Source organism: Suricata suricatta, chromosome 8, assembly GCF_006229205.1.
Source record: "Suricata suricatta isolate VVHF042 chromosome 8, meerkat_22Aug2017_6uvM2_HiC, whole genome shotgun sequence".
Classification (NCBI taxonomy): domain Eukaryota; kingdom Metazoa; phylum Chordata; class Mammalia; order Carnivora; family Herpestidae; genus Suricata; species Suricata suricatta.
This window is the reverse complement of record NC_043707.1, coordinates 126,354,404-126,365,381: the sequence shown is the minus strand read 5'-3', so window position 1 is coordinate 126,365,381 and position 10,978 is coordinate 126,354,404. Positions and strand designations below refer to the sequence as shown.

The window sequence follows — 10,978 nt, the reverse complement described above, 5'->3', positions numbered from 1 at the left end:
GCTGCCGGGGGCCGCGGCGCGCAGAAAGGGCCGCTTGTTTGCGCCGCCCGCGGGCCGGGGGCGGGGGCTTCGAGGGACTTTCCAAGTGGGGGGCCTTGGAGGGGGATGGGGGATGGGGGGCGGACTGGACTTCCGTGAGGAAGGGACCCTCCATCCCCTCGGATCAGGGGCGCCCGGAGCTGCAGAGCCTCACGGGGGGCGACACCCTGTTCCATCTCCCTAGAGCCGTTGGCCTGTGTTGGCAGATCTGTCCCCCGCCATCACGAGGGGGGAGCTCACAGTGGGCCGGGTCAACAACTTGGAATCCAGGAATCCAGGGCCAAAATGGTCTTCATTGTGGACAAGTCCCTGCCGTCCCTGCCCTCCCTGCACCTCGAATTTCTCATCGATAAAAATGGAATCCCACCTCCCCCACCCCACTCCACAGGCCCCTGCGGTGATGGAATGAGTTAATTTAGCCCAGGTCCGGCACACAAGAAACGCCTAATAATAGCTGCTACAAGAGTCCTGCACTGTCCGTCAAAACTCTGCTCTTCCCACAAATGGATGAGTGAAGAAAGGAACAGTCTCTAGGATGCCCTTCCATTGCCCACTCTCATCCCCCTCTCCTAAGTGCCACCCCCCCCCCCCAGCCACTGCCCGGAGAGGAGGAGGAGCAGGGGGGCCAGGAATGGAGATGCCCCACTAGATTCCCTCCCTCAACCTTCCGAGGAGGCACAGAGCTCTGAGTCCCGGGTCCCAGAGACGCTCACTCACTCAGCAAACACTGAGCCTCCTCGGCCAGCTGCACATCCAGGACTCACAGGCCAGTGCTCCACCCTGCAGGAAGGGGTCTCTCCCACCCCCAACTAAAGATGTCACGAGGCACTGGACACTGGTCCTGCCCGAGGACTCACCTCCCCCCCTTCCTTAAGGCCCTCTCTGGTCCCTGGAAGAGGGAGGGATTACCCCAGGGAGGCCCTCAGAGCCCGGAGATTTTCTGTGGGGTGTTCCAATTACGGGAATGCAAGGAACAGATGCGGTGGGGGAAGGAGGGTGGAGAGGAAGGATGGCCAAGGGAACAAGGATGGGGCAGGGAGTTAGGGTAGGAAGGGTTCTTCAGAAGCCTTTCAGGAATGGTTCCGCCTAGGCCCTGGGCCAGGGCTGTTAGCCCCAGCTTCCCCTGGGAAAATGTCTGTCTGGTCTGGGTATCGACCTTCACAGTTAGGCTCACTCAGGCAGAGGGAGGTGGTGCACTGGGGCTCCCCATCTCAGACATGAAGAAACTGAGACCTTGGCTCAGAGTAATCTGTTCTCTTGGGGGGTCGGCCCCCAGCTCCCCTCCCTGCCCCTGCCCTGGGCCCCTTCTCTCTGCACACTCTGATGGGCACAGGAGCCCTCAAGAGCTCCTTGTGCAGAGGCCACACGGAGCAAAGGAGATTTCCTGGTGCCTAGAACTATCGCCTTGGTTTGGTTTTTAGAGGAGCGTCTGGCTCCCTCTTGGCAGGGTGCTCTGGAGCCAGCGCTGGGCCCCTTCTGCTCTGGGCAGGCCCACGGATTCCTGGGTGGAGGGCCCAGCCCAGGCCAGTGTAGGAAGCCCCCTCCTCACAGGGCAGTCAGCAGGGCTCCCGAGGGGCAAGCCCTAGGAGCATGGAGGCTGGCCTAAAGAGGAGGAAGTCTTCCCTTCCTAAGCAGTAGCAGCAGCAGGGGTGCCCAGAGAGCTGGCAGAGATGGGGGACCAGGAGCTGGGCCTGGGCCATGGCGGGGCATATGCAGCGCCAGGACTGGGGCTCCAGGCCTTTCCAGGCTGCTGTACCCCCTTGGACATGGCCCTCAGCCTCATCAGGCTGTCTTTTCAGGGGGAATGATTCCTGAGTGGATTCTGCATGTCCACTTGGCAGGGTGGCCAAGCAGTCTCCAATGTGCCAAGTTTCCCAGCCGGGCCTGGCCCCCGGGAGGCCCTACTGGTACCGGGACAGTGGGCCCTTGAGAGGAGTTGTGGGGGCCGCAGGATTCCCACCGAAGACAAAGAGCCCAGTGTGGGCTCCAGCCTCTTGGGTTCTGACCAGCTGCAGCTGCCTCACTGGCAAGAACTGGGGGTGGGGTGGGGGTGGGGGTCACGTCCCCTCAGCAAGGGATGCACAGGACACTCCCTGGCCAGCTTCTGGTCCCTCCAGCAATGGCAGCATTTAAATGCACTTTTTAAACCTGCAAGACCACTTCTGAGGACTTACCCTCTGCCACGTCACAGTGTGTAACCTGAAGAGGAACAGCCAAGGACAAAGGGACAGGGAGGCAGGTGCTCGGATCTTCTTCCTTCAACTCTCCCAGGGTTCAAATCCCAGCTCTCCCACCTGTCAGCTGTGTGACCTTGGGCAAGCCACTTAACCTTTCTGTGCCTCAGTTTCTTCATCTGCAAATGGGGTTTATGACAAAAATAACAGTACCCATTTCAAAGGGTTTTGCCCACGATGAACTATTGTAATAGTTCTAAAGCACTGCAGATAGTCTTTGAGAAGCATGTGTTCATTAAATAAAACACTGGCTGCAGCATTGTTTTCCATTAGGCTGAACTACACGAAGTCACCATTTTTGTAGAGTTAGCGAAGATTTATTAGTAGGAGTTCAAAAACAAACTAATGGCCATCCAGAGGGAACTGGATAAGTAAATTAAGGTCCACTCATACCACGCAGCTGTCGGAAAGAATGGGGCAGATCTATGTGTGGGCAAGTGGAATACCCTCCAAGACAGACACACAGACACACAGAGGCAGTGCAGTAAGGCGAAGGCGCTGAGGCGCTGGATCAGGCTCTGACACTTCCCACCTCTGCGCCCTCAAACGTGTTATTTAGCACTCCCCAGACATCTGGCCTCCACTGAGAACTCAATCTCAAGTCGGCACGGACCCCATGCTCCCTGACCGGCACTGGGAAGTCCTTGCCAACTCTGAGGGCGGACAGAGCGCCCTTCTTCCTTCCCGTCCAGCCTCTCACCTCAAAACCAGAGCGAGGCTTCGCGCCAGGGTTCAGGTCCTCCCTTGGTGGAAGCTTTCTCTTCTGGGACTCCTCTAGATTTGTACCCAAGTTGTTCAAACAGGTGCCAGACTGTGCAAAGGAGGAGGGAAGGGTGCAGAGCTCCCTTTCCAAGTTCACTCGTGATTGAACTCTGGGAGTTCCACCTACTTGCCTCCAACTCCCCCTTCTCAACCTTCAGCAGGGAAGCGTAAGGCCATAGGGAGGGGCAGGCTCCAGATGGAGCCCGTGGGGTCAATTCCTGTTTCCCATTCAGGATATCTGTCTGGACCTCCTGGGCAGGAGGCAGGGCAGTCTTGGGCTTCCTGCCCAGCCATGCAGCCTCCTGTGTTGCTCTGCACTAATGAGCTTTCCTCCCTGGCCCTCAGTTTGCTCATCTGTTAAAACACCCACACTCACGTTGATGGGTTAAAGACATAATAATGGAAAAATGCACTTGCCTTTAGAGAATTCCATGGACTCAAGGCATCATTATCCTTAGCTCATGGCTTTTCTAGCCAAGCCACAGCCACCCAATCCCAAAATGCTATAAACCCTGAACTCCCAGAGGAGGCTCCTGGGGGAGTCCCAAGGCCCTGTAAAAGGAGGAAGCTGCTTGGAGAGCAGGTTGCTGACCCAGCCATCCCTGACCTGGTTCTGAGACCTCTGTCTCATTCAATGGCCACCTGAGAACTCAAAGTGTCCCATCAGAGACCAGGGTTATCTAGCCTGGCAGAATGACCAGGATAAATGCCTCCTCTCAGACCCCCACCATTGAGGATGTGTCTGTTCACCATATGGACCATGTGCCTGGAGGGTCCCTGAGAGCAAAGTCCTTCTGGAAACAAACACAACCATGAGGGCACTTCTTTCTCCCTTCAATCACTCAACAAATACATATTGAGCACCTACTGTATTGGTGATGCGGGTCAGGCACGAGTGACAGAGGACAAATAAGACAGACAACACTAGTGGTAAGGCTGCATGCACACCTGCACAGCAATTTCAGCAGATCACACATGCACTTGCCCTTGTACTGTGCTCAGAGACATCTAACGTGGACCTATAGAGATCACGTCAAGATCAAATGCATGCAGACATGCTCACATAAATCTCAGTCCCTATGTTGTCAAGCACCCCCATACACATACACAAGGGTCACGTTGAGCTTACACACAGGGCCCAAGTCAGTGTGCACTCACCTACTGACTGTGGCTGCATTTGTATACACATTGTGTGAACACACACCAATGACTACAGATTCATGCACAGAAATCACAGGCTCGTGCGCTTACATTATGCTCACACAGTATACACACACAGACCCATGTGCATACACATCACACACACACACACACACACACACACACACCCCACACACACACGGTGTGGCCAGCTAACTACTGGAAGAAATAGAGGTTGGAGAGAGAATGACTTTTGAGGGGGATGGATGAGGGTGGCCTAGAGCATGCAATTGCTATATCCCCAAAGATCGGGGAAGTTGAGGCCCCTCTCATATATTATAGGCTGGAATCCAGCCAGCCTCCCTCTCCTGCCTCCCAGCAAACGGCATGGCCCTCTCTGCCCATTTTGTGGGGCAGATAGGCTGAACTGGAAGGGAGACTGCTTGATGCCCAGAGCTCCACCCAGGGCAGCTGGGCTGACCAAACCCCGTACTGGGGACAGGAGGTTTGGGTTGTGCCCCCCCCAGCTCTGTTGGTCACTCATGTTTCCTAGCACAAAACCCTTCTCACTTGGAGCCTCCACTAGTGCATCTTTAAAATGGGGACAGACGCCCTGACAATTTCCTAAAGTGCCAGCCCTTCCCACATGTTACACAGGTGCAAGCATTTGGTTACCCCATTAGGTCCTGTGGTGTTCTCATGCCAGGGTGTTTAGCTATGGAAGTAGAGGGATTTTATTTCTCTTAGGGCAATACGTTGTTTGGCTTTTGAAACAGGTGTGTAGGTAGGCTTATTATCTAGGAATGCCATTAAGAAAATAAAGAATGCGCTTTTAGTGTTCTGAATCATGCCGGAGGAGTCCGCCGTGGTCCCGGACGCCCTCAGCTGGCCATCACAGGAACTGTAGGGTGAGGGCCTGGCAGGTTCCAGCACCAGGGACAGCGCCCCGGGACAGCGCCCTGGGCGTCTCTTGGGGGCGGGGGGTGGGGGGCTGAGGGCGCCCGGAGGAACCGTCTTGTTTTTCTCGGCTGCGCATTTGCCACCACCAGCCCCCCGCACTCCTCACTCCTTCTCTTGTGCGGAGGTGGTCCCAGAGCCTGCCCTCTCCCTTCTCCCTAGCGCGAACTGCCGCGCCTCTCCCGACCCACAATGGCACACCTGCGCTCCACAATGGCGGCACCTGTGCCGCCGCCCACCATGTTCCGGCCGCCTCCTCTCCCCCGGCCCCGTTCTCTCCGTGTGCAGATCACAGGGCCGCACCTACGCGCTCTGGGACCTCTTTGATCCCCACAAAAGCATGAGGCAGATCATGCAAGAGTTATACGTCAACCATGACTGATGGGGAAACTGAGGATTGTAAACAGAGCAGAGTCAGCTTCTGACGCCCCCTCAAGACCTCAGCCACCATCACACATGCATGTACCCCACCTCAGTAAGAGCAACGACGAGTTCCTGAGGCCCTGTGCCACGCACTCTGGTTGGTTCAGTCTTAATGATCGCCCTGTAAATTAGGTGCAATTATCACTTCCTGTTCACAGACAAGGAAACTGAGGCCCTGAAGGGCTAAGCACCTTGACCCAGGGTTAGCAGAAGTAGAAATGACTGTAAAGACTCTCTGAGGTCTTAACTCTTCTGTGAGTCACTCTCAGGGACACTCCTGCCAAGAAAAAGCCCTTCGAACAGCACATGCTGCCTTGCCCTGACTTGGAGGAGGCTTGAGAGTGTCAGGACAGGCAGAGCAGTTACACTGGACTCCTGACCCCCTCAGAGGTACTATCTCCATGTCCTTACAGAATTTAGCCTCACAAAGCACTTCCCTAAGGCACACAGTAGGTGCTTAATAAATACTTGCTGCTTGGCCTTCCACAAACCAGGTTTCTAAATGCAAAACCACATGGCCTGAGCCCAGAGCCTGAACACAGAGCAGGCAGAGTGAGCCACCAGGTAAGAGTTCAGGCATGAGACCCGGACAGAACAGGGCTCCAGCTCAATCCTGAGCTGTGTGACTCTAAGCCTCAGTTCCCACATCCGGAAAATGGAGATACACTAGCTCGTAACTCAGAGAGCAACGGTGAGCCTTCAAAGAGGCGATGCGCACAGACAGGGAACTTGGCACAGTGCCTTATGCCCGCGCAGGGCTTGCACAGTAGTGGTGGCTGATGCCACTGTCAGCAGTCTTCTTTGGGATGAACAAAATCCAGAAGCCCCTGCTGAGTCATGCCCCCATTTCCACAGGTAAATCAGGCTGCAACTACGCCACAGGCAAGCTGGAGGACAAAGAAAGAGGCTGAAAGATGTACGGTCCGTGGCTGGACTGGGGGCAGGAGAGGGGAGAAGAGGCAGCCATACTGCATGGAGGGGGCAGTTTAGGAATGTCTGGAGACCTACAATCTCACTGCCTAATCTCTGACTCTCAATTCCCCGCCTCAGACTCTGGATCAGCTCCCTGATTTCCTCAGCATGGTAGGTACCCCATCAATGCGCAATGAATGAATGAATGACGTCCTAGTTTGGCTATGAAAAAAAGAAAGATAAAATCTATTTTATTCCTATCATATTACAGATGGGGTTGATCCTGGCATGGGTTGGAGTCAGATGGACCTATGTTTGAACCCTCACCTCTGTCACTTTCTGGTTTGTGACTTCTGGCCATTTTCATAACCTCTTGAAACCTCGCTTTCTTCATCTGTAAAAGGGACGGTAATAGGGTTGTTCTTAGGATTCAGTGTCAAGTGTTCAGCCCTGGCACACAGTTGATATTCAATAATTAGGGACCGTCTTTTGTACTGTTACTGGCCATGTGCCAGCACATCCATATACTAAGTCATGAGACCCAAGTCCTAGGCCCAGCTCTGACACTGGCTCATTGTGACTATGGGCGGGTCCCCACCCCTCTGAGCCCAGTTTCCTTCTCTGTATAATGAGGTCTCTCCAAGGCACCTTCTCAGTCTGATTTTCTGGGGCCGCCTGGCATGTCGGGCAAGAGGCCTTCAGGAAACAGCTCTGCCTCTCAGTCTATCACTCTCGACATGAAGATGGAAAACGTGTTCCCAAGACAGAGAGAAAGACGGGCATCACCAGGAGCCCCAGAGCTTCACCTGATACCTGCCCTCTTCCCACCTCCACACTTCTCAGAAAAGGACCAGCCCCCGTAGACATGGCCCCCTGCCCTGCCCCTATTGGAGAGGCAGTTCTGGAGGCATACCATGTGGACTCTGGCCTCCAGGGTCCCAGGATGCTGCAATGAGCCCAGGGGGAGAAGAGGTCTGGGTTTGGAGTACAGGACCAGAGCTAGCTGCGTGCCCTCAGGCCCATCTCTCGGTCTCTCTAAACCTCAGTTTCCTCAGCTGCTAAGCAGGGAAGCGAATAACAACCCCCCCCCCTCCCTGAGTTCCTCCGGCCTCAAGGGCCCTGGCATGCATAAGAGGCAACCCAGATGTGAAAGCCCTTTGTGAATTGCTTCCATCAGGCATAATCATGATAATTATTATCTGTAAAACAAGGGGGTTGGACCAGCTGATCCCATGGGCTCCTCTCCAGCTCTGATGCTGAGGATTTCTCAGTTTCTAAGCTGGGAATTCATGCAGACACAAGCCAGGAGAAGCCAGGGTCTGTGGGATTGTACCCAGGAGCCTCTGCAAACAAATCTCCCCATTCATTCATCCCCTTCTCCCAATCCAGCCTGGGCGCTGAGCCCCAGGGACAGGCCACAGGGAAGGAGAGAAGGAGGGAGGAGGACCTGGGAGGTCCAGGGCCATGTTCTCAAGGTGTGGGGACAGCCCCAGAATGTGTACCCCATCCCTGCTCCTGCCCAGAACTATCCCTTCTCCTCTCTAAGGCACCCTCCCCTAACCCCATCTAATTCTACATGCATCGGCCAAAGTGGTTAAAAGTGGAGTCAGACAGCCTTTAATTCAAATCTCAGCTCCAGCCACATACCAGCGGAGTGACCTTGAGCAGGCTATTTAACCTCTTTGAGCCTCAGCAGGCCCAATAACGGTGACTCTAAGAATTAAATGAGATCCAAAAGAAGTGCTTAGCATTGAGCCCCACGTCTGTAAGTACTCAATTAATGTCCCCCACCTGTGTTCCGTCACTCAGCCAGACCCTTCCTGGAATCTCTGAGCCAGCCAGCTAGTCCCCACCCTGGCTGACACGGGACAGGCCCTGACAATGTAGCATGAGGGCAGGGGTAGCAAACAGGTCCCAGGTTTCTCTGCCTATCAGAGGACGACAGAGGGCCAGGGAGGCCTGCAGGCCTGCGGGGCGACGAGGGGAGGTGAAGGCCCTGCCCCAGGGGCTCTGTGCAGGCCTGTTTCTGGGAGCTTGGAGCCCTGGAGGAGGGACCCAGAAAAGCTCCAGTATCTCAGGTGGAAGCAGGTGATGAGTGGGACAAGGCTGGAGCCCACACACTCAGAGCTCTCAGCCCTGTGGCATCCATCGCCTGCTGCCAGACTAGCATGAGGGCCCGCAGCAGTCTGCCAGGAGCGGACGGCCTCTCTTTGGACCTCCAAGATCAGGAAGAGGCAGGAGGGGGCAAGGCTTGCCCCCCACCCGCTTGGGCCTTGCGCTGACAGGCCCTTGCCGGTAGATGACACACCCTAGTTTTGAGAACGGAGGAATCGGGGCACCTCAGAAGTTCTGGTGCCGAGCATGCAAGACGCACAAGAGAAAAGTTCCCAAGGTCACCTTCCATCAGCCACCTCCACCCCCCGCCCCCGAAAAGCCCTAACTTAGAGGAGTAGGACTTTGGAAAAGACTATCTTCTGAGCTGGGCTTTGGGGTATCTTTCCCTCACAGACTTGGGGCTACACACAGGAGCAGAGCAGATGTCTCCCCCTTCCATTCCCCACAGCAGCCTGGCTGTGGCAGGCAGGGGACTCCTGTGGCCTTGAGCAGGTCACTGCCTCTCTGGTGGCTCGGGAGTCTGTCCTCACCTGCTGTATACCCCAAATCCCAGCTGCCCCAAAGCCTCAGGGGAGGCTGGGGAACAGGTAGTCACAAGAAACAGCATGAGTCTCCCAGAGACACAGCACACCTGAGCCTCCTATAGCATGGTCACCAGCTCAAGCCTCATTGGAGCCACATTAAGAAAGGCAGAAACTGCATCCACCCATTCTACAGATGGAATGGGGGGCCTAAAGGGGTCAGTGACTTGCCTGGGATCACCCGGCCAGTGGGGTGGGGTCAGAGGGGGAACATGGGTCTGCTGACTTCCACACATGGCAGTCCCCTAGTTGCCTGAGCCTGTCTCGGCGATGGACAATGTTCCCTTGCACACACAAGGAAATTGAGACTCAGGCAAACGGCAATGGAGCTGTCTGTACTGCAAAGGGGCAGGGCAGAGAACTGTGCCAGGCTAGTTCCTCCTTCCTGACTGGTGACCAGGTACCCACGGCCTGCCACGGAAGGTTCGGCCAGTCTCTCTGATGGTTTCCCCGTTGGCTTTCGGGGAAATGCAAAGCCCTCGGTCTGGCATTCAAGGCCCTCAGTAAGCTGACTCCAGTTCATCCCTACACATGCCTTCCAATGACGTCAAACCAGTATCCCGACGATCACCTCTCACACCGTAGCCAGTCCCACCACCAGAAACCCCCTCACCCCCCAGCACTATGCAACTCCTAATTCCACTACTCGCTGCCGTCACTAGTGTGTGCCAGGCGCTGACTCCCCAAGGTGGGAGACTTCCCATCTCACCTGAGCGCAATGCCAACTGCCTTGGCAATATGAAGTTATGGAAAAAATTCCCACTCCCCAAAAACACTGTAGAAAAGGCTTGTTTTTTCTCGCTGTAATAAATAAAATATTTGGAGTTTTTAAAATAGATCTTTCTTCATGTTTTTTCTAGTGTTTGTTTTTCCTTCTGCGCTTTCCCTATCTCTGAGTGCAGCTCTGTGTTTTTCAAAGCAGCTCCCAGCCATCATGTCTGATCTGCACAAACAATGCTCCCAGGCAGACAGGCAAACAAGAGCTCATCGCCCCTGTTCCATGGAGAAAGGAGGCACAGAGGGAGAGAGAGTGACTTGTCCAAAGTCACACGGCAGAGACTGGACTTGGATTCCTGGCAACTCCCAGCCCATCTCCTTTCAGTCCCCAACAAGTACCTACCATGAGCTGGGCACTGCCTTAGGTATTTGCCCAGATTAGTCTCCTTAACCTCTGGAACAGCCCCTTCAGGCAAATAGAGTGGATGATCCATACTTTACAGAAAAAGAAATGGGGCCCAGAGAGATAGGGTAACTTCCCCACGTTGTACAGCTTTTCAGTGGCAAAGTCAGAATTTGAACTCAGGTCTTCTACTTCCAAACGGCTCCCCGGGGGAGGGTGTCTCATGCTGGCCAAGGTATTTACTAGTGGAACAGGCACGGCACTGTACCTCTGTGAGCCTTACCTCCTCATCCAAAATGTGGCCTCAGTAACATCACACTGGGCTGTGGAAGGGACCAAATGATGCCACACCCAGCTCATCTCTCTTGTCCCTGGTGCCTGTCCCAGGCCCCTAGGACACACCACATGCTCAATAAATGCTTACCAAGTGTGCCAATAAGGTTCCTGCCATTGTACCAGCAGAAGCATTATAGTTTGGCTCCTGTCTTCCAGTGGGACCTCCCTGTTTTGGGGATGTCTCTCCACGAGCGCCCCTGTGCCTCTTCTCCCTTCCTCCTCTCTGAGTCACTGCCTACAAGTTGCTAGTCTTCAGTCCTAAAAATAGAGCACATTTTGGGACATAAAAATACCTACAGATGCAAACTACAGCTTCAGCCCCCTGCCCTCAGGTCCTGCTCTGTTGACCCCAGGGAGTC

At 54.8% G+C, this 10,978-nt stretch overlaps 1 protein-coding gene across 1 annotated transcript in view; it reads right to left on the bottom strand.

Annotated features, from left to right (window-relative positions):
- Positions 1-10,766, bottom strand: part of RAP1GAP (RAP1 GTPase activating protein) — a 58,053-nt gene extending 47,287 nt beyond the window's left edge. Inside the window, exon 1 of the mRNA XM_029945884.1 lies at positions 10,708-10,766. Within this exon, the coding sequence (XP_029801744.1) occupies positions 10,708-10,751 (44 nt within the window). The 5' untranslated portion in view covers positions 10,752-10,766. The remainder of the gene's footprint in view (positions 1-10,707) is intronic.
- Positions 10,767-10,978: the final 212 nt, after the last annotated feature.